At 38.6% G+C, this 26,499-nt stretch overlaps 1 protein-coding gene across 1 annotated transcript in view; it reads left to right on the top strand.

Annotated features, from left to right (window-relative positions):
- hltf (helicase-like transcription factor) overlaps nt 1–26,499 on the top strand; it is a 94,090-nt gene that overhangs the window by 9,455 nt on the left and 58,136 nt on the right. The window contains exons 4-15 of the mRNA XM_052018642.1: nt 799–885; nt 3,131–3,232; nt 5,291–5,375; nt 5,457–5,528; nt 5,624–5,692; nt 8,266–8,346; nt 8,918–8,996; nt 11,164–11,257; nt 15,551–15,627; nt 18,785–18,905; nt 19,758–19,967; nt 21,417–21,506. Of these exons, the coding sequence (XP_051874602.1) occupies nt 5,324–5,375; nt 5,457–5,528; nt 5,624–5,692; nt 8,266–8,346; nt 8,918–8,996; nt 11,164–11,257; nt 15,551–15,627; nt 18,785–18,905; nt 19,758–19,967; nt 21,417–21,506 (945 nt within the window). The 5' untranslated portion in view covers nt 799–885; nt 3,131–3,232; nt 5,291–5,323. The remainder of the gene's footprint in view (nt 1–798; nt 886–3,130; nt 3,233–5,290; nt 5,376–5,456; nt 5,529–5,623; nt 5,693–8,265; nt 8,347–8,917; nt 8,997–11,163; nt 11,258–15,550; nt 15,628–18,784; nt 18,906–19,757; nt 19,968–21,416; nt 21,507–26,499) is intronic.

Here is a 26,499-nt window from a genome sequence, read left to right as displayed (position 1 = left end):
GCTGTCTTGCTGGAGTAACTGACAAGGAAAGTATTATCTCCCCAGATGGCTTCTCTTAAAGTCTGAGCCTAGAAAATGTTGTCAGGAGCAGTAGAGCCAAACTTGATCCAGCAAGAATTTGCAGATAAGGATCATAAACTGATTTAGATTTCCTTGTCCAGGGTCTTGAAACAATTTCTAGCACTCAAGTTGCTACTATGATTAAATCACTGCACACAGTGTAGATAAGTGATTGATTCTGGAATCTCCCAAACTATGTGGGCCAATTTCTCTACAAAGCACTACAGTTCATGTCCGTTAGAACTATTAAATTTACTTGCTACATCCTGGAATAACAAAAACATGCTGAATATTAGAGAAGCAGAACATTTCAAATTGATGCAGAAAATGATGGAAATACTCAGTTGGTCAGTCAGCATTTGTAGAGAGAGAGAAACAGTTAACGTTTTAGGTTGATAACTTTTAATCAGAACTGGAAATATTTAGCGGTGGAACAAATTTTGGGAAGATAGTCTTTGCCTTGTCGTCCTTTTTAACTTCCCCTGCCTTCTACACAATCATTGACTTTCTTCCCATCCCTCCTTCATCCCCACCTCAAATTTTTATGCCTCTTGAGTTAGTTTTATTTCTGTCTTTCTTTTGGTGTTGACTAATGGTCATTGACCTGAAGACTTCAACTTTGTTTTTCTCAATACAGTTGCTGCCTATTGAATATTATCGGCATTCTGTTTTTATATGGCATTGACTTATACTTAATCTGCTATTCATACTCACTTAAATCTAAAAATGTTTAATTAGAACTGTTGGAGTAAAGAAGCAGTGGCTGCTACTGGAAATAATCAGCTGTTGAACCTCACTCATGACTTTGTGTTGTCTGGTTGCCAGGTACGTATTCAGTATTTACCTGTACTTACAGTATGCTCTCTGTGGTGAATGGTAAATAAGGGAAAGCAAACATTTTTTGTCCATGCACAATAGGTCACATACTTGGGAAAAGGTGGGGGTAATGGCAAACTACTGCAGACAGAAGTGACCACAACCATGAAAACTTTAAACTTTATTTATACAGCACAGTAACAAGACCTTCTGGCCCAACGAGCCTGCACCACCCATTTTAAACCCATGTTAACCTACCCGTATGTCTTCAGAATGTGGGAGGAAGCCGGAGCACCCGGAGGAAACCCACGCAGACTCGGGGAGAACGTATGAACTCCTTACAGACAGTGACAGGAATTGAACCCTGATCACTGGCACTGTAATAGCATTGTGCTAACTGCTATGCTACCGTTAAGAGCTAGAGTTAAGAGCTATTCAAGATTGATCACATTAACAGATATAGTCTGCAGCCTATGTAATGTAATGAAGAAGAAATATGCAAATAAATTAGGGAAAAGAGCAAAACATATGCAATAATATTCATGGTTGATCTCAATCAGCTAGAAATTAACTGTCCTAAAGAGACAAATTAAGGGAATAAGGGACTGGAGACTTGTTTTCCAGGGAAACCAAACAAGGGAGCATTTGCAGCTGTATCTAGTCATGCGGATGAATTGGAGCAGATGAGAAACTCAAGTAGGGAATACTTAGGCAACAGTGTGTATAATGATAAACACTTTAAGTTAGTAATTGAGAAGAACGTAGATGTGACACTGTGCTTTCCGAGGCTGACAATTTGAGAAATTGAAGTAGATAACAACATAGGCAAACAATGATGGTAAACTGAAAAAGAAACCTTTTAAGTGATACTTAGCCCAGGATAAATATATTCCACTAAAATAAAGAATAAACTGGACACTAAAACATCATGGATAAAGAAAGACTCAAGAACAAGATTGAGGAAGGTGGCATAGAATGAGAGCAGGAGAAAGCCTGACAAGAGGGAATACAAAATGCAGAGCAGGAAAGTTAGAAGAGCTGTGGAATGAAATCATCCAGGAGTACGAATATAATATTCTACATGCACATAAATAACAATAATGACTGAACAATGGTTTGGGAATAAAACCATTAAGAAGTGGACAGCATCAAATCACGGGCTGTAAAAGCAAAATGGTGAATAATTACTTCAGCTTTAGTATTTACCAGGGGACAGATCAGATGGATGTAAGATAATTAGATCTGTCAAATGAAAATGCAGTTATTTTCTAGTTAATAAAGAGAACTCTACGTAATTGGATTGAAGGATGAAAGCTCATTTTCTACTTGGCTCAGCTACTATCCCTCTTGTTTTTGACTCGAATGTGGATAGAGGCTGTGTTGAGGAATTGGGCACATGGACTAGGCAACACACCAGTGCAGTACTGAAGGTGTACTCTTTTGTTAGATGTTGCATTGTTCCAGATAAGGTGTTACATTTAGGCAGTGGTTGCCTGTGGCTGTGATTAAGGTGTTGTGAAAGATGCTTACAGGTGATCACAAAGGAAACTGACCATAAAGATCTAGCAGTCCCTGTGACATTAATTTCCCTTTTCTGATTTTAGTTGTTATCCAGGACTAATTCACAAGGATTCCAAACCAGACACTCAGTCCTGAAGAAACCTCTCAGTTGGCAAACCGGGAAGGAAAAAGGGGAAAAAAATGATATTTTAAATATGTTACAGAGCATGAAATAAAGATTGCAACATGCATGTTGCATAGGATAGAGACTAAATAATTGTAAGCCTTCCTAAAAAATTTTTTAAAATTCATTATATTTTAAAATATTTACCTGGAACGACACTCCACATAGCCCGAAAGTTAGATGAAAGGGAATTATCGTTTATTATCCCATTGAAAAATTCACAGCTATTGCAAAAAAATCTGTATGTTTTACAGTGGAAATAGTTCATAAATACTTGAATCTCATAAAGTCGTTGATTTTTTTCTCTTGATTATTTTAGGGAAGTGTACAAAATGGCACAGCCTATGGGGATTTACTGACAACAAATTCTGGATTACCATGTTCAGCCGTGCATGTGTATAGTCCACAACTTTCCGACTGTACAACAATGGCAAACACTGATAACTTTCCCATCAGTCGAATCAGAAGATCCATTCTTATAAACAGGTCATAATGGCTTAGTGCCAAAAATGTGTTAAAACCCTCAGCAATATAACTGATGGCTTCTTTTATCTTTTTTCCTATGTGCAGGTGGTAGATGTGAATGGAATAAATTACACAGATTGTCAAAAAAAACTCAACTTCCGTTCAGCAAGGGAGAGATGGTGGTTCCTTGCAATCAGTAATTGTAGGGTATGAAGTTCATTTTCTACGTTGATTACAAGAGAAAACAGGCTATTGTTGTACTGTAAGGAATACCTGTTATTTATATAATCTATTTTAAATCCTGTAGTTCTGAATGTGGCATGTATTCATGGTTATTTTTTAATAAAGTTTTTAAGAAGTCCTCTTCAAGAGGAAAAAGTGTAGGAATAGTGGAGCCAATTGCATTGTTCTAATCATTGAAGCCTGGCATCTTGAGGGATCTTTCTCTTTTTTGCCCTTTCTCCATAACCCTTTTCCTATCCTGTTCCAATTGCTCACACCTGAGACCCCTTTGATTTCAATGGCCTATGGACTAGGAAGCGTAGGGGAAGATAAGTCTTCTGTATTTTGCTCTAGTTTAATATTTTTAATTATTCCTAAATGTTTCAGTTAATTTGATTTGAATACTTAAAATTTTTAAAAGTCAATCTTTTTAAAATAAAAATCACTGAATTTCTTCACGGTTTCGACAGAAAACAGTCCATCCCCACCTTTCCCTGGGGTCAAACACTGCCAAGGATGTTCAAGGAGTTGGGTGACTTTATTTTACACCAATAAAATCATAAAAAAGTGGAAATGCCCATCTGGGGCATTGGTTTTCATTTCTTTGAGCGTTGTATTGTAATTATAGGACAAATGATTCATTTCTTTGCACTGAACAGGAACATAAGGAACAGGAAAAAGAACAGGCCATTCTGTCTCGAGACGTTCTGCCATTCAGTAAGATCACGGCTGATCTGGTCTTGGCCTCAACACCACTTTCCTGCTTTCTTTCCATATACCTTAATTCCCTTGTAGTTCAAATATCTGTCAGACTCTGCCTTGCATATATTTAGAAACACTGCATTCACAGCTCTCCTGTTCACTCCCTATATCCCTTGACTCCCTTGAATTTAAAAGTCTGTTGATCTCTTCCTTCAAGGTATTCAGTTATTCTGCCTGCACAAGGTAGAGAACTCCAAAGGATCACAATCCCCTGAGAGAAGAAATTTCTTCTCATATGTCTCGAAAGGGCAACCCCTTATTCTGAAATTATGCCCCCAAGTTCTAGATCCCCTCCAAAAGGAGAAACGTTCTCTCAGCTGTGTGGAGCACTTGCGCTCAGTCCGCTGGAGTGACTCTGACTTTCTAGTTGCCTGCCACCTTAGTTCCCCATCCCACTCCAACTCTGACCTCTCTATCTGTGGCGTCCTCCACAATTACAACAAGGCCCAATGCAAGTTTGAAGACACACTTGCATCTTCTGCAAAGGCATGTTGCAGCTTGCAGGACTCAATAGTGAATTCTCCAACTTTAGATAACTTGCTCTTTCTTTCTATTTCTATCAGGACTGGCCATTTTTGCCAGCCATTCCCCTCTTCCTTTTTTTCCTTTCTTTTATATATTGTGGGCATGTTCTGGTAGCCCAGACTATACAACATTACATTGACTTCACAACAGTATCAACGCATTACACAGAAATAAGAGCCCATTTGAAAGATGCATTATTTCATACTATCACAGGAATCCCCTTTATTCCACCCGTTGCCCTCCTCCACCTTCTCTGCTACTTAGACTAACTTGTTTTCCTCCTTTCTCAGTTCTGATGAAGGGTCTTCGATCTGAAACATTAACTGTTTCTCTTTCCACAGATGCCACCTGATCTGCCGAGTTTTCCCAACATTTTCTGTTTTTATGTAAAATTGCACTTGCTTTCATATTAAATATAGCTTTAAGATAATTAATGATGCATGAAGCAGCTCAAAGCGTTAAAAAGCATGTTAATTAAGTTCACTTTCTTTGTTTCTGTGAGTGCATATGCATGTATGTGTGGTTAAATTTGTAAATTCTACATCTCCTTGACAGTAAGAAAGGCTGCAATAATGTTAGTTGTGCAATGCATTTGTCGATTGCAAACAATGTAAGTTGATGTATTTAGAGGACCACAAGTCTTATCTATTCAGATACATGAGTTGGATTGTGCACAGTTGGAACATTGACTCATCATGCCTGGCATTTTTTTCAATGTTCAGCACTATATATTAGTATTCTTTGCTTTTTAATTAGGGCGGAGGAATAAGTTTGGAATACAAAATTAAAATGTCTAATGGGAAAACTTTGTGGAGAAGACATTTTTCTGCCAACCAGATAGGTAAGAATATTCATTGTCATTTTTAGTTATTTTTATGGAAGTGATTAAACTAAACATAATCTTTATCCTTCCTTTTTACAGGCATTCTTGAAGTACACATACTTTCAGTATTGTTATTCGTAATTGTACTTGGAGTTTGTATATATTTTGCTTGTAAGTAATCCGCTGTTGCAAACTAATGCATTTGGTGTAGCTTTATAATGAGCATTTTAATAAAAGGCTTTCAAAATTTTCAATTTTTTTTGTAGATCATTTGAAGAGAAGACATTTGTTGCATTCTAGCTATCAGATGCTAATGGTCTCTATAGGAGCAGAAGGTGAGATAATGACTTTGGTAAATCAGCAATGATAATGTATGATAATTGTGTTTTGCATAATTATAATTAATATATCTATTTACTATGTTTATGCTGTGTCTATTAAATCATTTTATAATAAAAAAGGGCCCAGAATTTATGTCTTCATAAGTTTTAGTGAGGAAGTGTGCATGGACAGAGAAAAATGAGAAGGCATGCCCAGATTTCCTGTGTCAAGTCAAATGGTGAAGACTTTACAGCACTGGAGGTAATGAGTTGTCTTTCACCACACTTGACTTGCTGAGTACTTCTAGCATTTTCTGTTTATTTCAGATTTCCAGCATCTGCAGTTTTGCTGTTCGATGCAAAATTGTAGAACTGCTGTGAAGTTTCTGTGAGCAAGGAATCTTTCTGTATGGCCCATTGGTTTTTATATCTAGCTGTGAAGATACTGGTGGAGCAAATTTGTGAGGTGGGATAAGTCATCTTCTTCTTGCATGGTTGGCAGTTGCCAAGGCAGGTTTGTGAATAGGCAAAACAAATGTGAAAGAAGCTTTATTGCCACCAGGACCCATTACAGCACCATAAGTCACTGCACATTCAGCTTGTTCCTTTCTGTAGCTGTCCATACTTCAGCAGGGAGGTTTTAATAGTCATAGTCGTACAGCACTACAGGACAGAAAACAGACCCTTCGGCCCAACTCGTCCATGCCGACCAAGTTGCCTAACTGAGCTAGTCCCATTTGCTTGCATTTGGCCCATATCCCTCTAAACCTTTCCTATCCTTGTACCTGACCAATTAAGTGATGTAATTGTACCCGCCTCTACCACCTCCTCTGCCAGCTCGTTCCTTGTACCCACCATCCTCTGTGTGGAAAAAGTTGCTTCTCCTGTTTGATTTCACTCAGGCACCTAAATCTAGCTGCAGCCCTTGTCAACATTACACAACTTTTTTTTTGCTTCCTTTTGAATATTGAAATGGTTGTTATACTACAAAGTGCTGTAAAACAAAGTAAGGGTACTGCGGATGGCCAAAAGAAAACAACTGCGGAGGTCTGGTACTTGTAAGTGTAGCTATTCACAACAGGGCTGTATTGATGAACATTGCTTTTGAAGGCAGCACTCATTGTGCAGCCTTAAATGACAACACTGTTACTAAATAGAGGCAACTGATTTATAGAGGTTGCATTGCACTGTTTAACTGATCTATTTGAGTACCAAATAGGGACCTCCTGGCAGGAAGTTGCCAGGGAGGGGTATCTAAGAACACGAGTGCAGTCTCTAAATGCCTGCACTATGGAGAAGTCTGCAAAGCAGACAAATGTCCATGCATTCACACAAAGCACTGGAGGAACTCAGCAGGTCAGGCAGCATCTATGGAGGGAAATGGACTGTCGACGTTTCAGGTCGAGACCCTTCATCAGGACTGGGAAGAAAGAGGGGAGATAGCCGGTATAAAAAGGTGGAGGGAAGGTTGGAGCAAGAGCTGGCAGGTGGTAGGTGGATCCAGGTGAGGGGGGTGATAGGCAGTTGAGGGAGTGGGGAGAGTGGGAGTGATGTCAGAAGCTGGGAGGTGATAGGTGGAAATGACAAAGGGCTGAAGTTGATGGAATCTGGTAGGAGAGGAAGGTGGACCATGGAATAAAGGGAGGGAGGTGGGGAGGGGAACCAGTGGGAGGGGTGTGTGGGTGATGGGCAGATGGAGAGGGTGGGGGAGGGGAGAGAGATAGGATGATGGGGGCCAGGTGGATCATGGTGTATGCCCATGAACACATGGGTTGATGGAGGTGTAAGGAGTATCCCTAATTTAGCAGTGATCAGCAACTTGTGAGCTGTAGCATATATCAGTGAATTGGAATGATTCCAAGGAGATTGAGAGTGAAGGTCATATGGCCCCTATGGGCTCCTGGAAGACATCCATGAAGAGGAATGTTAGATCAAGACAAATGGATATTGGAAGGCACTTTTGGTTGCAATAAAGTATTTGAGGATTCAAAAAAGTGCCAATAATTGGTGCAGAGTGAACAGGTAGATTGGTGTGTAGTCCTTTGGATATGAATGTAGGTTTATATTAAAATCTAGTCCTGCTGTGAGGTAACAGTGCCTGACATGATTTAGACCAATGTGATTGAAAATTGTACCAGGGCCAGATTTTGGCATTGCATTGTTGTGAACATCATTTGGGGCAAGACAGTTGCCAGAAAAACATCAGGGAACAAGAAAATCTTGCACAAGTATCACCATATGATAATAAGAACTGGCTTTAATGCCCCCAGAAATGTGCAAAGTTGCTTAGTGTCACATGAACACTGTTTTTATCTGTGCAATATTTCCAATTCTGATGTTGTGCAGACAAATTCCTTGATCAGAATTTCACCACATTATCACCCATGAAAGATGGTATATGATACATAAATATTTATGAGCTGTTCAGTACTTGAAGGATTTAATTCTCAGTTTCCCCATTTTATAAGTCACTTTGAAAAGATGTCTGTAACAGCACAGTTGGTGTTAACTGATAAAGGTAGTTATGGATAGAAAAGTGGATGAACATGCAAGATATGTACAAGTTGTTATTTTTCGTATCTTTCCAGGTCTAGGCCATTTCTTCCTATGCATTCACTTTGGCATTTATGCACTGAATGGTGTAGGTTGTGAATCTGTCAAAATAATCGGTAAGGAAGTATTAATGGCACAATATGAATATTTCATTTTCATTATTTGGTATTGGTTTATTATTGTCACTTGTACCGAAGTACAGTGAAAAACTTGTCTTACATACTGATCGTACAGGTCAATTCATTACACAGTGCAGTTACATTGAGTTAGTACAGAGTGCATTGATGTAGTACAGGTAAAAACAACAACAGTACAGAGTAAAGTGTCATAGCTACAGAGAAAATCTCTGTATATAGCTCTGTCAAACAGCTGGGAATCTATCAATAAACATAATATTACATTGCTTGTCATTGGCTTTGCATTACAATTATGACAATATAACTGGCCTTAAAATTAAATTGTGCAGTATCGGTATACAAATGCAAATTGTATTACATTTCCATGGTCCAATTTTTTGGGAGACATTATTTTATATCAATTTATTTGAGATTATTTATACTTGCAGTTAAAATAACATTAGGGAAACATACACACAACTATTCCTTTGCTAACATTGTTCAAAACTTTCCTATGTGCATGCCGTGCCATTGCCAATTTTTCCTTTGTTCATTTTTTTTATTTCTGTAGGACGCTTATTGCTGGTGATCAGCTATTTACTGCTTGTTCCAATGCTGCTTCTAATGAGCCATGGATTTACAATTACAAGGTGAAAATCATTCAAATACAATTTAGTAGAAATGATATAGAATTGTATAAATATTTTAAAGATACCTATAATTCTATTCATCATATGAATGCATAGAATAAAAATGAAAACACCAGAAAACTCAGCAGGTCAGGCAGCATCAACAGAGGGAGAACACTTCAGATCAATGATTTTTCATCGGAAATGGGAAAAGTCAGAAATGAAACCTACTTTAAGTTGCAGAGAAAGTGGGAGGGGATAGAGTGAACCAAAGGGAAGGGCTGTGATAGGGTGGGGCCAAGAATGAACAAAAGAGGCAAGTGGTAGTGGTGCTGCTGCTGGCTGACAGAGAGTGGTAATGGTGAAGAGGAGGTGAAAATGGAATGCAGCGAATGAAATTTGATGTACCATAAGAGGTGGAGAGAAAGAAACCTGAATGCTGGAAATGTGAGATACAAGGCTAATAGGGCTGAAATATCTGAACTGTTGAATTCATTGTTTGAGTCCTGAAGACTAGAATGCACCAAGTCAGAAGATGAAGTGCTTACTTTGAGTTTAGGTGTAGGTGTGAAATATAGAGGTCAGTGTGAGACAGCTTTATAGTGAAGGGGCAACTGGCAGTTCAAACATTCATATGGATTTTCTTCATATGCTTTACAGCATGCAATCTCCTTCCATAAATGGATATACAGATCTCCCTTTTCACCTTACATAAGACCAGTATTTAAATATTTGGACTAAATGAACCACAACAGTGGTAAGAAATGAAACGTTTCAACACTGGTAATCCTTTCAAATTAAACAGGTATTGCTGTATTATTGTCCATTTAGCTAGATGACTGCATATTGAGAAATTTTGAACTATTGGCTACAGAGAAAACTGCTGCAATTTCTGCAGTATTATTGAGATAAAACATTATTGTCCAGGAACTGAGTTCACAGATGGTTATTGAATTGTATAGAATTGCTTTTAGATCACATACTGTATCTGAACCAATGTCCTAAAGACCTTTGTAAAAAATGGTCTGATTTATCAATCATAGCATTGATTCTTCCACATGTCTTTTTGATTAGTGGTGTGCAGGAGTCATTACCAAGCTAGGCTCCTGGATTCTGCTTAGAGAGAATCCAATTTCATTGTAAGCTGACACATGAGTTAGTTTTTTTTTGAAAAATTTGGAAAGAATTACATACTTAAGATGTTATCAGGCAGCAAAGTGACTAACTTGAAGGAATTAGATTCTTCTCCAGTTACTTGAGGACATGGTACAAAGGGAAGTCTATAAAATAAAGCAAAATAACCCACAAGACTGTTATCCATATTGGAATTCTTCTCAGTATTTTGATTTGATCACTTGCAATCACTCAATAAAGGGTTGTTTTTGGTTATAGTTATGTGCAATGATTTCTGGACAATGTCTCCACGACCTGCCTTTAATTCTAATCCTGCAAAAACGTTCCATCCTTTGCACCATTATTTATTTCAGTTTCTCAAATACTTTTCACTTAAAGCTATGAATAAGCCTATATTATGAGTTAGTCTTCCTGGTGAATCGTATATAATGGGTTTTCCTGGAGCATTGGAGGCTGAGGGGCGACCTTATAGAAGTGTGTAAAATTATGAGAGGCATAGATAAGGTGAATGGTCACAGTCTTTTCCCCAGGGTAGGGAATCTAAAACTAGAGGGCATAGGTTTAAGGTGATAGGGGAAAGATTTTAAAGGAGACCAGAGGGGCAAGTTTTCTACACAGAGTGGTGGTATATGGAATGAGCTGCCAGAGGAAGTGTTAGAGGTGGGTATAATCACAACTTTTAAAAGACATTTGGACAGGTACATGGATAAGAAAGGTTTAGAAGGATATGGGCCAAATGCAGGTAGGCACCTTGGTTAGCATGGATGAATTGGGCGGAAGGGCCTGTTTCTGTGCTGTATGACTCTAACTGCACAAAATACTATAAATTTATTTAGAATCTTGATTGATGTCACTTCACCTATTTAGCTTACATTGTGCTAGCTCATTTATACAGCTCGTGTGCTACAGGACTTACAAAGGAATTGGTACTATAAATAGAGTTCCTCGAACAGCAATAAAAAATTTACTGTGTTACTAAGAGTTGCATTAAAGCAAATATTGTGGATTTTTAAAATCCAGTGACTACACAATGTTTTCTTTTCCCTGAAACTAGGACCAAGATTCATCATTCTAGCGCTGTCACTGTCTGTTTGGTGGTGGTCACCTTTGCAATTATGTACACCTGGTTTTTCATTAGTGAGAAACATGTAAGTACAGAATGAGACTTATGAAAATTTTCTATGCAGCCTCAAAATTAGGGTGCTTAAAGTCATTTATATGAACATACAAATTAGGAGCAGGAGTAGGCCAACTTGAGCATCCTCTGCCATTTAATAAAATTATGGCTGATCTCGTTGTAACCTCAACTCCGCATTCCTATTTACCCTTGGTAACCTTTCACTCCTTTGCTTATCAAAAATCTCTCTGGCTGTGTTTTAATAATATTCAAAGTCCCTTATTCAACTGCCCTTGGAGGAAAAGACATGACCTTTTGAGAGAAAAAAATTGTCGCCTCCTCTGTGTCATAAATTGGTGATCTCTTATTTTCAAACAGTGACCCCTTGGTTCTAGATTCTCCTACAAGAAAAACCTTTCCATATCAACCCTATCCCTTGGGATCTGATGTTTCAAACAAGTCACCTCTCACTCTTCCATGCCTGGTTTGAACAATATTTCCTCATAGATTAATAACATTCTAGGGATAATCCAGGAAATTATAGGCTGGTGAACCTTGCATCTGTGGTAGGGAAATTATTGGAGAAGATTCTTCAGGACAGGATTTACTCGCATTTGGAAAAGCATGGACTTATTAGGGAAAGTCAACATTTCTTGTGTAGGGGAGGTCCTTTCTCAAAAAGTTGATTGAGTTTTTTGAAGAAGTGACAAAGATGATTGATGAGGGTAGGGCTGTGGATGTTGTCTACATGGACTTTAGTAAAGCAATTGACAAGGTCCCTCATGGTAGGCTAGTCCAGAAGATTAAGTCACATGGAACCCTTGGTGAGCTGGTAAGTTAAATACAAAATTGGCTTGATCATAGAAGGTAGTAGTGGAGGGATAGTTTTCTGACGGGACGTCTGTGATGAGTTTTCTTCTGCAGGGATCAGTGCTGGGTCCTGTGTTGTTTACAATGTATATCAATGATTTGGATGAAAATGTGGGTGGTCTAATTAGGAAGTTTGCAGACGACATGAAAATTGGTGGAGTTGTGTATAGTGAGGAAGGTTGTCAAAGGATACAACAAGATGTCGATCAGTTAGATATTTGAGCAGAGAAATGGCAGCTGGAGTTCAATCTGGACAAATGTAGGTGATGCATTTTGGGTGATCAAATGCAAGAGGAAAGTATAAATGGCAGGAACCTTGGGTGCATTGATGCACAGAGGGATCTTGGTTTGCAAGTACATAGCTCCCTGAAGATGGTAACACAAGTAGATTGGGTGGTAAGGAAGTTGTGCAGCATACTTGCCTTCATAGGTCAGGGCACTGAATATAAACGTTAGCAAGTCATGTTGCAGCTGTATAAAACTTTGGTTAGGTCACATTCGGAGTATTGTGTGCGGTTCTGGTCGCCACGCTATGGGAAAGATGTAGAGGCTTTGGGGAGGGTGTAGAAGAGGTTCACCAGAATGTTGCCTGGATTGCAGTGTGTTATCTATAAGGAGAGTTTGGACAGACTTGGATTGTTTTCTCTGGAGTTTCAGAGGCTGAGGGATGACCTGATGGAAGTATATAAAATTACGAGAGTCATAGATAGGGTAGATAGTCAGAGTCCTCATCCAAAGGTGGAAATATCAAATACTTGAGGACATGGCTTTAAGGTGAGAGGGGGGAGGTTTAAAGGAGATGTGCTAGACAAGTTATTTTTACACAGAGAGTGGTAGGTGCCTGGAACGTGCTGCCAGGGCAGGTCGTAGAAGCAGAAACAACAGCAACCAAGAGGCATTTAGAGAGGCAGGGAATAGAGGGATACAGACCACGTGCAGGCAGATGGGATTAGTTTAGATTGCCATCGTGGTCAGCGCAGACAAGCTGGGCCAAAGGGCTTGTCCCTATGCTGTATTGTTCAATTGTATTAACCTAGTAAACCTTCTATGAACTGTTTCCAATATATTTGCAGCCATCCTTAAATAAGGAGACTAGCTGTATGCAGTACTGCAGAGGTAGTCTCACCAATGCCCTAATCAACTGAAACATAGTCTCCTACTTCTGTATTCAATTCCTCTAGCAATAAATAGTAACATTCTGTTAGCTTTCCTAATTACTTGCTGTACCTACTTACTAGCCATTTGTAAATCATGCAGTAGGACACTGAGATCAGAGCTGTGTAATTTCTTACATTTAGATGATATACTTCTCCTTTCTTCCTCTTGCCAAAAGGATGATTACACATGTTCCTACATTATACTCCACTTCCCAGACCTTTCCCCACTCACATAACCTAGCTATAATCCCTATGTAGCCCCCTTGTGTCCTTTTCACAACCTACTTCCACATGAACATAAAAATATAGGAGTAGCAGTAGGTCACCTGGCGTCTGAAGCCTGTCCTACCATTCAATATGATCATGGCTGATCTGTGCTGGCTTCAACTCCTCTTCTGTGCCAGTTCCCCATAACCCTCAAATCCTTGATCTTTTGAATATTTATCTCCACCTCAAATATATCTACTGAACTGGCCTACACTACCCTTGGGGGCAGAGGATTCCAGAGATTTATTGCCCTCTGAGAGAAGAAATTTCTATTCATCTCCATTTTAAATGACTGGCTTCTTATTTTGTAGCTACGTTCCTTGCTCTTAATTCCCCCACTAGTGAAAAACATCTCAATATCTATCCTGTCAGGCCCCCTTAGGATTTTATATGTTTGAATAAGGTCACCCCTTTTTCTTCTACACTCCAAGGAATACAGACCCAAACTGTCTAGTCCCTGTTGATAGGATAGCCTTCTCATCCCAGGAATTAGCCTGGTGAATCTCCTTTCTATTGTGTCCAAAGCTACTTCTTAGGTAAGGAGGCTGAACCAGTGCACAGTATTCCTCCAGGTGTGGCCTCACCAACACCTTGTACAATTGTAATAAAACCTCCCTATGCTTAAACTCCAACCTCTTCACAATAAATGGTTTATTATTGTCATACGTACTCAGGTACAGTGAAAAGCTTTTGTTTGCATGCCATCCAGACAGATCATTCCATACTCAAGTACATTGAGGTAGTACAAAAGGAAAAAAAACAATGCAGAATGTAGTGTTACAGTTAAAGTGCTGCGCAGGGAGACAAATAAAGTGCAAGGGTCATGATGAGGTAGATTGAGAGATGAAGGGATCATCCTTATGGTATAAGAGGTACATTCAAGAGTCTTATAACAACGGGATAGAAGCTATCTGTGAGTTTAATGGTACGTGTTCTCAAACTTTTGTATCTTCTGCCCGATGGGAGGGGGGGAGAAGAGAGAATAACTAGGGTGCAAGGGATCTTTGATTACGTTGGCTGCTTTCCTGAGGCAGTGGGAAGTGTAGACAAAGTCAGTGGAGGGGAGGCTCGTGTTTGTGATGGACTGGGCTCCTCCCTTTGAGTGCTGACTGCCTTTTTATACTTGGTAAGCTCTTCTCTATTCTTAGCTGTCTATAGGATGGGCCCTTAGATGGCGTCAACAATGCTGAAGGGAGGACACACATAGAGAAGACTGTACTACTTTTCCTTCAGCCTAAAAGATGATGTAGAGTGGGCATGCTGATATGCCTGTATTGGAGGCTTCCCCAAAGTGCAGGCTGTAGTGCAGGTTTTAAGCCCAATTCCAGAGATTTGTGCAGAAATATTTAGTCTGACATTTCAGTACAGTACTGGGAAAGAGATCTATATTGTTGCTATTTTTTCAGCTGAGACATTAAACTGAGACTCTAATTGCCCTCTTGATGGGTGCAGAAGATTCTACAGCTCTGTATTGAAGGAGACCATGTGAGTTCTCCTGCCAATAGTTATGCCTCCATTAACACCAGTGAAATAGATCATCGAGTCATTATCACACTGTTCCTTGTGGGAGCTTGCTGTGCAGAAATTTGTCGGTCTATACACTGACATTCTTCAAATGTACGTTGGGTATAAAGCAGCAGTTGAGACTCTTTAAAAAATGCCAGTCTATTTTTCTTTTACCCATTAAGGAAACCCCATTCTGCTGGTTTTGGGAAATTATAGAATTCTTTAGAAAAAAATTTGATAATTATCGACTTGGGTAAAAAGTTTGGTGTTGGGATAGGGAAGAAGCTCAAGTACTCCTTTGGATAGATGGCAGTGTAGATTGCAAATAGACTTGTTTTACTGCAGGTTCACTGTAAAACTAAATGAAACAAAATGTGTAATCTCAGCAATAATGTAATAACACACAGAACACATTTCCATTTGAACAGCTTATAGACGCAGGAAAGGTACAGAGTTTATTAGAATCCTCTGTTGGCTATGCTGTAACTGCCTTACAGTTTCTGACAGCATTTTGGTTTGTACAGTCAACGTATAAAATCATGCACCAGCATCCCGAGAAACGGCCATTTTATCTGCTCTTCTTTCCAGCATTCGCTTTCTGGTGAGTTACTCCATTAGCTCATTGGTTGCATTGTAAACAGTTAAAGAGGATGGACTTTGTTTAAGACTGTCCAAGAAGGTCCAGAATCATGGCCCATCCCAATATGATGCTTTTCTGATACAGATTAAATTGCTACCTCTTTTATACATGGAGACCACCATTCTCTATGACTTTAGGATACTAGAGCTGTAGGCTTGGCCTTCTCTGTGAAGGTGTGTGGTATGTGTGATGACACTTGTCTTCATCAGTGGCTTTGCTGAATCATTTAACGAAAATATGAAGGTAACCAATTATTTGAATAATCACAGCATGGAAAACAGGCCCTTCAGCCCAACTTGTCCATGCCAACCAAATTGCCTAACTGAGCTAATCACATTTGCCTGCATTTGGTCCACATCCCTCTAAACCTTTCCTATCCGTGTACCTGTCCAAATGCCCTTTAAATGTTGTAATGATACCCACTTCTGCTGCTTCCTCTGGCAGCTCTATACGCACTACCCTCTGTGTGGAAAAAGTTGACCCTCAGATCCCTTTTGAATCTTTCCTCTCTCTCTTTATACCTGTGCCCTATAGTTTTGGACTCCCCTATCCTAGGGGAAAAGATTGTGGTTATTCACCTTATTTATGCCCCTGATAATTTTATAAACCTCTATAAGGTCACCCCTCAGCCTCCTATGCAGCAAGGTAGAAAGTCCTAGCCTATCCAGCCTCTTATAATTCAAATCCTCCAGTTCCAATAAAATCATTGTGGGTCTTTTTTGAACCCTTTAACAACATCCTTCTCATAGCAGGGCATCCAGATCTGTATGCAGTACTCCAAATGCCTTACTTGTGACTTGTACAGCTGTAACATGATGTCACAAACTCCTGTCCTCAATATCCTGACTGATGAAGGCCAGCATGCCAAATGCCTTCTTTACCACCCTGTCTACCTGTGTTGCCACTTTGAAAGAACTATGTACCTGCACCCGAGGCCTCTCTGTTCTAGTTCCCTGGGGCCCTCCCATTTATTGTATAAGACCTGGTTTTCTGCCATTCCTCAGCCTACTGGCCCAGTTGATCAAGATCCCATCGTAATCTTAGATCACTTTCATCGTTGTCTGCTGTAACCATCAATTTTAGCGTCATCTGCAAACTTAACCATGCCACCTACATTCTCATCCAAATTGTTAATATACAGTAAACGACAAACAACAGTGCACCAGCAATGATCCCTGTGGCACACTGCTGGTCACAGGCCTCCAGTCTGAAAAAACAACCCACTACCACCAGCCTCCTCTTTCCTACCATCAAGCCAATTTTGTATCCAATTGACTAGTTTGGATCCAATTGATCCCATGTGATCTAACCTCCTAGATCAGTCTACCATGCAGTACCTTGTCAAAGTAAATGCCGTGGTAAATGATTCTTTGTGTAATTTTCCATGGATCTTAAGAATATAAGAGAGGAGCTCGAGTAGGCCCACAGATGTCTAATGTTTTATCTTAGCTTCACTTTCTAGTTCATTCATCTTTTTGTTGATTCCCTCAGTACATGAGAACAGCTTTCAATGTAGGTCAGAATTGATCTGAGTAAATATCTTATTCATTTCTGTGTACTGATATATTGGATTAGAGTTTCCTTTGCATTTGAACCTGGTTACATCTATTATCTGAGTGCAAACCTTTACTTGGGTCGAAAATAATAGAAGTTATTTCATAAGTTATATTTGTAACAAGAATACAGTCAAGTCTTAATTTTGTTTGTCAGTAGTCTATCAAACGAATATCCACAAGCATGGAATTTGTTTACACATAAATGCCAATTTTGTTTCACCCACTTCTGTGCTACATTCAGCATCCAGTTTTGGATGAGTTGTGATTCTGGGAAGAGGGAAATTATCAATTTCAAGCTATGACACAAATTCTATACCTTTATAATTAGCTGCAACCCCTCCGTTGGTTAAATTAGACTCCTTGATAACCTCTCAGAACTTCCAGCTGTATATGTTTTTCCATCATACAAACTGCCCAGTTCCATCTCTACCCTTACCTCTCCTGACTCTGCTGAAACCTTCATTTATGCTTTATCCATCTTCAGATTTGATCCCTCTAATGCCATCCTAGTTAATCTGCATTTTCCATTAACTTCAGTTTGTCCGTTTCTTGCCCTGTATCTTATCCAGCACAAATCCCCTTCTTGCCTTTCATTCTCATCCTGGCTGTTGATTCCCGAGTTTTAAATTTAAATCTTTGAAATTTGATCCTCTATGGCCTTACCTCATCCCAAAGCTACACCTTACTTGTCAATTTTGTTTTCTTTCTTGTCCACACTTGACTGCTATGATATTCACTCACCTACACAGAATTACACAGAAGTATCCATGGAACTTGAGGCACAGAAACACTCCAATCAGCCCAATGTCACCTTTGAACCACATCCCATCTCCCTTCATTCAGCATAATGTTTCCTTTCTCCCTGGTATGGTTATCTGGTCTCTTAAATGCAACCAAACAGATCCCAGTGGTGGTTATTTCTATATTCTCACTTGTCTGGGTGACGATTTTTCTTTGTATAAAAATGTAATATAGAGTTATGTATTAAAATTATTTTGGCCATCATATTCCCACCTTAAAAGGTTATTAACATCTTGCATTTTGTTGCAGTGCTTTGCTGTATTGACATCACCCCAACCTATTCCACATCAAATTTAGTGTTATCCATATATATAGGAACTGATTTTGAGTCTAAATCCTTAAATAAACTTGTGAACTGCACTGACCCTTTATAATGCAGTGTGTGTCAACTAAAAATGCACTGCTGTAATTCATCTAGGTTACTCTATAGCCCATCCCAAACCCATGACTCTACCACCAAGAACAGCAAATGTGGGGAGTATCACCCACTGCAAGTTGCTCCTGAACTTGCACATCATCTTGACTTGGAGTCATTTATCATTGCTCTCCAACAGCGCTGTGGAAGTATCTTCACCAGAGTTACTACAGTGGTTCAAGCAGGCCACTTTTCAGGAGCAATGAGGGATGGGCTATAAATTTTAACCTTGCCTGCTTGTCCCCAAGAAGTGCTGGAATTCTCTCCCTAGGTTATCTTTACACTGTGAATTATGATTGGATAAACTTTTGTAAAACTTCATCTGATTTTCTTCCCTGCTCCGAAGGTTTTTTGCAGTACCTGTTAGCAGCCTTCTTGGACAATTTATGATTCCAAACTGGAAACGTGAACGTGTCATGAGTACAGTCTTGCTGCTTTTGAAATTCTACGTGTATGTTGTTATGTTGGTAGGTTGAAAGAGCTTTAGTCATTTATGTTGCTAAGTACAGCTTAATTGTACTGAACTAATATCCAATTTCTTGTACTTTCTTAATTGGGTACTTACAATTTCACTATTTAAAAATAAACTGAAACATTGACAATATCCTAAAAAGCTCTCATCAAGCACACGAACCAGTAAATTTCCATAACGAAAATGCATGCTCGTAACCGACTTTTGGTGTGGACTCCCTACCATTGCTTTCCCATAGAGAGGTAGCGGGAGTTAAAAGCAGTGTCAGCCTCCCTGCATCACAGCACAGAGAGGCCACGATTACATGAAGTTCCAGGTCAGTTATGGGCTAAAGAACAGCAGGACTGTATTTGGAACAGTGTGTATTTATATAATATACAGCAGTCTGAATTAAACACAATAGTTTGTTAAATCCAGGCCATGCCATATTCTTGCAGGTACCATCAGCCTGAAGCCTTAAGTCCCACACCATCAGGTTCAAGAACAGCTACTTCCCTTCAACCATTCAGTTCTTGAACCAACCTGCGTAACCCTAATCACTACCTCAGTATAGCAACAGTATGACCACCTTGCACTACAATGGACTTCTTTTGTTCTAATTGTGTTTTCTTGTAAAAGTTGTGTATAATTTATGTTTAAAATATGCTTTTCTTGTGAATGCCGCTTATCTGATGCTGCTGCAAGTAAATTTTTAATTGCAACTGTGCGTATGACAATAAAAAATCAATACATATCAAAGTGAAAGTGGCATTTTACACGTGTATAAAATTGATGTCAAATCACATATAGTGTTAGTTAATATTTGAACATATTCTGACATAAATTTAACATAAATTTTGTTGTTTAGTTTCTAATCAGGCCATTCCATACAAACACAAGATTTCCCTTTCACATTGACACCTCACGGATTGCACTTATGAGATATGCATCAGAATCCCAGGAAAACTTCCTAAAATTTGGACGTCGTGTGTACAGAAATATCAGTGTCACAAGCTTCATCAACAATGATTCCAGAGGTGCGGTTGCTAATGGGCCAAAAAAATCTACTTTGCAAGAGGTAAGATAATAGCTAATCCCTGAACTTCTTAATAATCCAAAATCAAAATATTCCACATGTAAGAAATCTGAAACAAAGCAGAAAATGCTGAAAATACTTCTCAGGTCAGGCAGCATGTGTGAAGAAAGAAAAGCAAAGTGAAAATTTTGCTGACCTGAAATGTTCATTCCTTTCTCCACAGATGCTGCCTGTGTTTCCCATATTTTGTTTTATTTGAGTCTTAAAACAACGTGTGGCAGAATCTAGAGTGAGAATCTGTGTTTGTAATCTGACAATGAAGCTTTGATATTTAGTTCATAAGATAATGGCCTCTTGGCCCATTGTGTTTACACTGGCATCTTTTTTATCAGCTCTTGATCGGAGAAGATAATGGCCTTCAAAGTAGAGTTTAAATCCAATGAATTTTCTTCCTCTACTTTGCTATCAGACACTGAGCGCTCTAACTCCACCACTTTGGGGTGGAAAGAAATCTCCTCCTGTTCACCCGTCTACAACTTGGTCAGTAACTTTTGGTTGTTGATCTCCCTCTTCAGGAAACTGGATCCTTCCTATCTATCTGGGGCTGTCATAATTTTATATTCAATTAAATCTCCCGAGTTCTCTCTGTTCAAAGTAAAACTCACAAATTCTGTCTAGTCTTTCCTCATAGTAAAAATTATCAAGTCCTGCCTTGTTAATCTCCCCTGTAACCTTTCTTATGCTATCATATCCTTGCAGTACGGTAATCAGAACTGAATGCAGTACTCTAGATGTGTGATAACTAGTAATTTAAGATACTGAGCATGACCCCAACTCCCTATTCAAATATCCTGTGCTTCAGCCAGTAAAGGATGAATACCAGCTAGGAATTTTCAATACCCTTGCTGAAGTGACCTTTTAATAAGCGAGTGATTGAAACTAAGTCTAAATTTTCCACTTATTGATTTTTTAACCTAGTATATTGATGCAGTGGACAAATTGCCATAATTTATATTTGTGACATTGATTGCTTAGGGTTAGAGTACTTTCACATACATGCATATCTTTAAAATATGATTAAACCAAATGAAGGGCCTGAATTAATTTTAGAGGACACGACTGACATTGAAAAGAGTAGAAAATGAGGATGGGCATTACACAAAATATGGTGATTGGGGCTGCAGATTGTTAAGGGAAGGGATTGTGAAGGAAGTAAGGAATTCCAGTATTTATAAGCTGGAGAAGGATGACTTTGACCGTGCTAGTTCTTGAATACAATACACATTGATGCAGAAAGAAAGATTTGGATCAAGGTAGGAAGATTTAGTGGAAAATTGCATAATCATAGTAGTCTTATCCTGGCATATTCTAATCAAGTTCATCTTTTTAATGATGAAATTGTTTCTTGCTTTAAGTTTCTTATCAGTACTTTCTTAGACATTCAACATAGTCTCCAACATGCAATTTAACATTATTTCTTCTGTTCTGCAGGATGCAGATTTGAATAGAGATCTCTGGAAAGAACTGATAGTCAAATTGATTGCAGATTTGGATTTGTTAAACAGAAAGAGGTATAACACAGTAAATTTATAATGGAAATATTCCTCAAATTAAAACTATTAAGCAGTAGAATGTCTCTAGCCAAAGCTCTTCGAATATTTGTAACTACTATCTGACCTCCCTTGGCATGGCTCGGATTTTAATTGCTAAATTTGAGCTGTGTGTCTATCTGACGTGGGATAACTGCTGTGCAGTCTTTGTTGATTGGAAGTAGCTTGGTATTCTTAGTTTTCACCTTAGTAGAAGACAACTATTCAAGTCAGAAAAAATAGGGAACAATTGAATTTTAAGGGGTGATTTTGGCACTGAAGACTTGCAGCACTTTTCATGTAGATTCACATTGTTGAAATCTGTACACCTTTCATTTGTATGGCTTTTGATTACTATTGTCCATTATGTAGAATATGCTAACAAATTCATATATCCTTCTTTTCCCTGTTTATGACTGTCTTACTATTTTAATTTATAAGTATCGGTAATTTTATATAAAATGAACTTCTATTCTGAAATGATACTTATAAGTATGTTGTACACTATAGAACAACTCAGATGTTCTTGTGTGTGGCATTGCAACTTTGTGCCAAATCTTTTGAAAAAGTATTTTAGTACGTTGCAAGCTACAGATAATAGAACAGGTATTAATGTTTTCAATCATTTCAAATTGGCTTAGCTGTATTATGTACAGTATATATACTTTGTTTGTATTTAAAGAGGAAATTTAAACCTGGTGGGAAGACCAGCATAAATCAAAACTGCTGGAAGTGCTCAGGAGGTCTTGCATGATCTGTGGAAAGAGAAACAGTGCCATAAAATTTCAGGGTGAGGACCCTTCATCAGAACTCAGAGTTCTAATGAAAGTTCATTGACCTGAAATATTAACTCTGTTTTTCTTTCTCCACAGATGCTGCCAGACCTGTTGAATGTTTCCAGCCTTTTTTATTTTGTACAGCGTTATAATTGCCTGCATGGAGAGTTTAGAGAAACTGATATTTGAGTAGAGAAAGTTAAGGAGAAGTTCAGTAGAAATGACCAGAATTATGAAGGTCTCTGATAAAGCAAATGGGGGAAAATATTTCCATTGACACAAACATTACCAACAATTAAATTAAGTATGATTTTGGCTTGGACTAGATACAAACCCAGAAAATATCAACATGCATACTGTCATTATCTACTGTCTGGTAAAAGGATTAACTTGTTTCTCTTTTTATTTAATCAAGACAAACTGCAGATTTAATGAAGAGTCCCCAAGGTCTCCACCTGCAGGAAAGCCGCTGTTTTGTCTCAATACAACTCCAGTGCTAAAAGTGAACATGTAATGTCCAGTGTTACAACATTATTGTTAGTATTTCTTCCAACTATAAAGCCATAGTTAGCAGACCATACTTAGAGCAGTCAAGTACTCTGCAGGTTATCTTTTAAGCGTTGTACTTCAAGCATGTTCTTGTTCACAGGAAATAAATATTAAAGTTATCATGGTGAAATTTATGTTTTTATGTTGACAACTGAAAACGAGTTCATTTTTCAAAGTAAGTGCACCGTGGTTTGAATTTGGATAACATACAAAATGAAACTTTAATTTCCTGAATTGGAATTATCTTTTTATTGTTTACAGATAAGATGTTGGGAAATTCTGTATGAACAGAACATAAATGAAAACCATCAAAGATTCTATTTTGATCGACACTGATTGAAAGAACCAAAGCCATGCATCTATATTGATGCAACTTTGGTTTTTCCTCCCTATTTTACATGGAAACATAGAAAGTAGGATCAGGAGTAGGCCACTCAGCCCTTTGAGTCTGATCCACTATTTAATACAATCACGGTTGATCCTCTCTTCAGCACCATAATCCATAGACATCTAGAATTCTATCTGTCTCTTTCTTCGATATCTTCAATGACGTGACCTCCACCACCTTCTGTGGCGGAGAGTTAGTCATAGAGTAATTCAGCATAGAAACAGGCCCTTTTGGCCCAACTCATCCGTGCCGACCAAAATTCCCATCTAACCTAGTCCCATTTGCCCACATTTGGCATATATCCCTCTAAACCCTTCCTATCCATGTACCTGTCCAAATGTCTTTTAAAAGTTCTATAGGTTCACCATCCTCTGAGTGAAAAAGTTTCAGCTTGTCTCAGTCCTTACCCTGTATTTTGAGACAATGAACCCTTCCCCCCTCATTCCAGACTCCCCAGCCAGGACATACATCCATACATGTAGTCTCTCAAGCCCTGTCAGAAATTCGTACATTTGAATGAGATCTGCTCTTGTACGTCTAAACTAGTAATTAGAAATCTAACTCTTATGAGTACATTTTCAGCCACTTTTTGTCAAACTGAGAAAGCAGAAACTGCAATTGCAGGTAGTTCTGCTATCTCACATACTTCTATAACGTGAATTGGTTATATCACGATTGATGGACTAGGGAACACTATTTGTATTATCCGGGCCACATTGGTTTATAGTGCGATTGCAATCGGGAAATCTCTTTAAAGCTCTGCTCTGAAGGCAATTGTAGCCTGCTCTGCCATAACACAACTTTCTATAACGCAAAGCTTCTTAGATACATAACTATTGCATCATTTGCAGAACTACCCGTACTGAAAATCCAAAATAAAAACTGAAAATGTTAGCACACAACAGGTTATCGACACCTGTAAAGAGAAAAGACAAGTTGTGAGGTTAAGGTGTGCATTAGCTATCAGAACTAGAATCTTAAAGACTCGCAGGCATTTTAATACGGTTAGAGAAATTAGGAAAAGGAAGGCATAGAACCAACAGATGCAAAATTCATAAAGGAGGATGGTGATTTTTTAGTATTGGAACATAAGTTTAGGATAAAAATAGATTCTGCAGTGTATCTGGGTGTCCTCATTGTCCATTTGCTCAAACCTCTGACTCTCTGAGCTTTGCCATATTATTTTCCTTCATGGACATTTCATTCCACACTTTCACTACTCTCTGAATAAACAATTATATCTAAAATCCCTATCTGCATATCTTTTTCTAAGTTTCAGACAACATGCCCCAATCTTTGAACTTGTAACAAGCTCGGACTCAATGTAGGGATTCAATTATTTGTTTGCTAAATATGTCCTAATGAACCTCCTTTCATACCAGAGAAAGCAACCTTAGGCTCTTAAACCTTCTCATTGAACTTGCATCCGTGAAGAATGAAGAAAGAAACCTTGCCTTTCACAATCTCCAAACACCCTAAAGCAACTTAGTGAGTTAAATACTTTTTGAAGTGTAATCATTATAGTAATAAAGTTAATGTGATTGTAAGCCCCACAAATATAAATAGAAAACATAATCAGTTAATGTCTGTAGGTGTTGGTTAAAGGTAATTGCTTGCCAGGACCTCCAGGGAAATGCTCCTGTAATTCTTCAAAGTAGTGGCGTAATAACAATGGCATGCTTTTTTTTGTAAATTTACACCCCTCAGCATATATGTGTATAATTCTCTGAAAATTTTTGTATATGTATAAATAGAAGTGCAAGTTGCTCACATTTAAAGGGTAGACAGGTCTTGTTTTTCTGCTTTGTCTCAAACAGCCATTGAACAGTCTGATTAAATTCTGCTTCCAATGCCTGAATAACCTGGTAATATATGACAAGAATTATACATGAGTGTGGCCATGCAATTTGCCTTTTGCAGAGTCTTATTACCTCCTGCAATCAATGCCTCTACTGTATGACTTCCTTACTGCTTTGTGCACAGCCCCGTTGAGTTTAGTGCGCTTTTGATCCAGTAGCCCCGTAGCCTAAAGCTATTTGGCTTCCACTGCTAGTATCATTACTGTGTACTTATTCACATTAATTGCAATTTGCCATTCATCAGTTACTCTAACAATCTATTGAGTTTTCTTTGTATTTGATCTGCTCGTACTCCAGAAGTCTGTCTGAAAAGATTATGTTCTTTCCTCAACATAAGGGTTTGGAGTTTAATTAGCAAATATATTTGAATAAAGTGAGAATTTTCAAGGGAATAAAAGAACTTCCACTGGTCTGGAGTTTCAACTACTGTGCTAATCTGTTTGCTGAAATATTTTAGGACAAATGCCGATTGATATATTTACTATTACAATCAATTTTAAAATAACATCTCAATTATTTTAGCAACCCTTCTGGAGTAAAACAAAGTGTACTAAAAAGAATGATTTGAACTGCAAATAATTATCTATCCTTGTGACCAAAAGCTTAGTCAAAGGTAGTTTTCTGGTGCATCTAAAAGGAGGAAAAATAAGTTGATGTGACTAATAAAGATATATTATCAGGGAATTCCATTGCTAGGCCCTTGCAGCTGAAGGCACAGTTGTCATTGATGGAGTGATCAAAACCTGGGATGATTAATCTGCCAGAATTGTAGGAGAGCATATACTTCAGAGATTTTGAGCTGAAGGAGATTTGGGTTTGTTTTTAGCCAGTTGCTGGAGAGATGGATGGAGTTGGTGGCAAAAGAACAGGGTTGAAGGAACAAGGTTGATGTGTACATTTAGACTGATGAGTTAGGGATAGTGGAGAGGTCAAGGGAAGCGGTGCTGAGCTAGAGCTTGGGTGTTATAAACTGTATGTGGAAATTGCTTTAGGATTATTTTACTGAGGGACAGCATCTACATGCAGAAGAGGGAGCTAAAGATAGATCCTGGGAGTCATCAGAACATTGGTGTGTGGGCAGGAAGGGAAGTCATTCTAGGTGATTGAACGATTATGACTTGATTCAGAACCATCAGCTGTTTGACTTTGGAGAGGTGCTGGAGAACCAAGAGGATGTTTTGTCAACCTAGAAGATCAAGAGGGAGTCCAAACTGATTCCTTTTGTCACAATCATATGGGATGCCATGAATGACTCTGAAAATTACTAATTTGTTACTTCTTGAGTTAAGAAGAAAAAAAGGTACAACATTCTCATGGGGCTTGCGTGGCTAGGGTATCTGGAACCAAGGGCCACAGTGTTAAAATAATGGATCAGCCATTCAGGACAGAGGTGAGAGGAAATTCCTTCACTCA

This window comes from Pristis pectinata, chromosome 6 (genome assembly GCF_009764475.1).
Source record: "Pristis pectinata isolate sPriPec2 chromosome 6, sPriPec2.1.pri, whole genome shotgun sequence".
NCBI classification, from domain to species: Eukaryota; Metazoa; Chordata; class Chondrichthyes; order Rhinopristiformes; family Pristidae; genus Pristis; species Pristis pectinata.
Note: the sequence above shows the minus strand (reverse complement) of the source record. Positions and strands in the feature narration are given on the sequence as shown.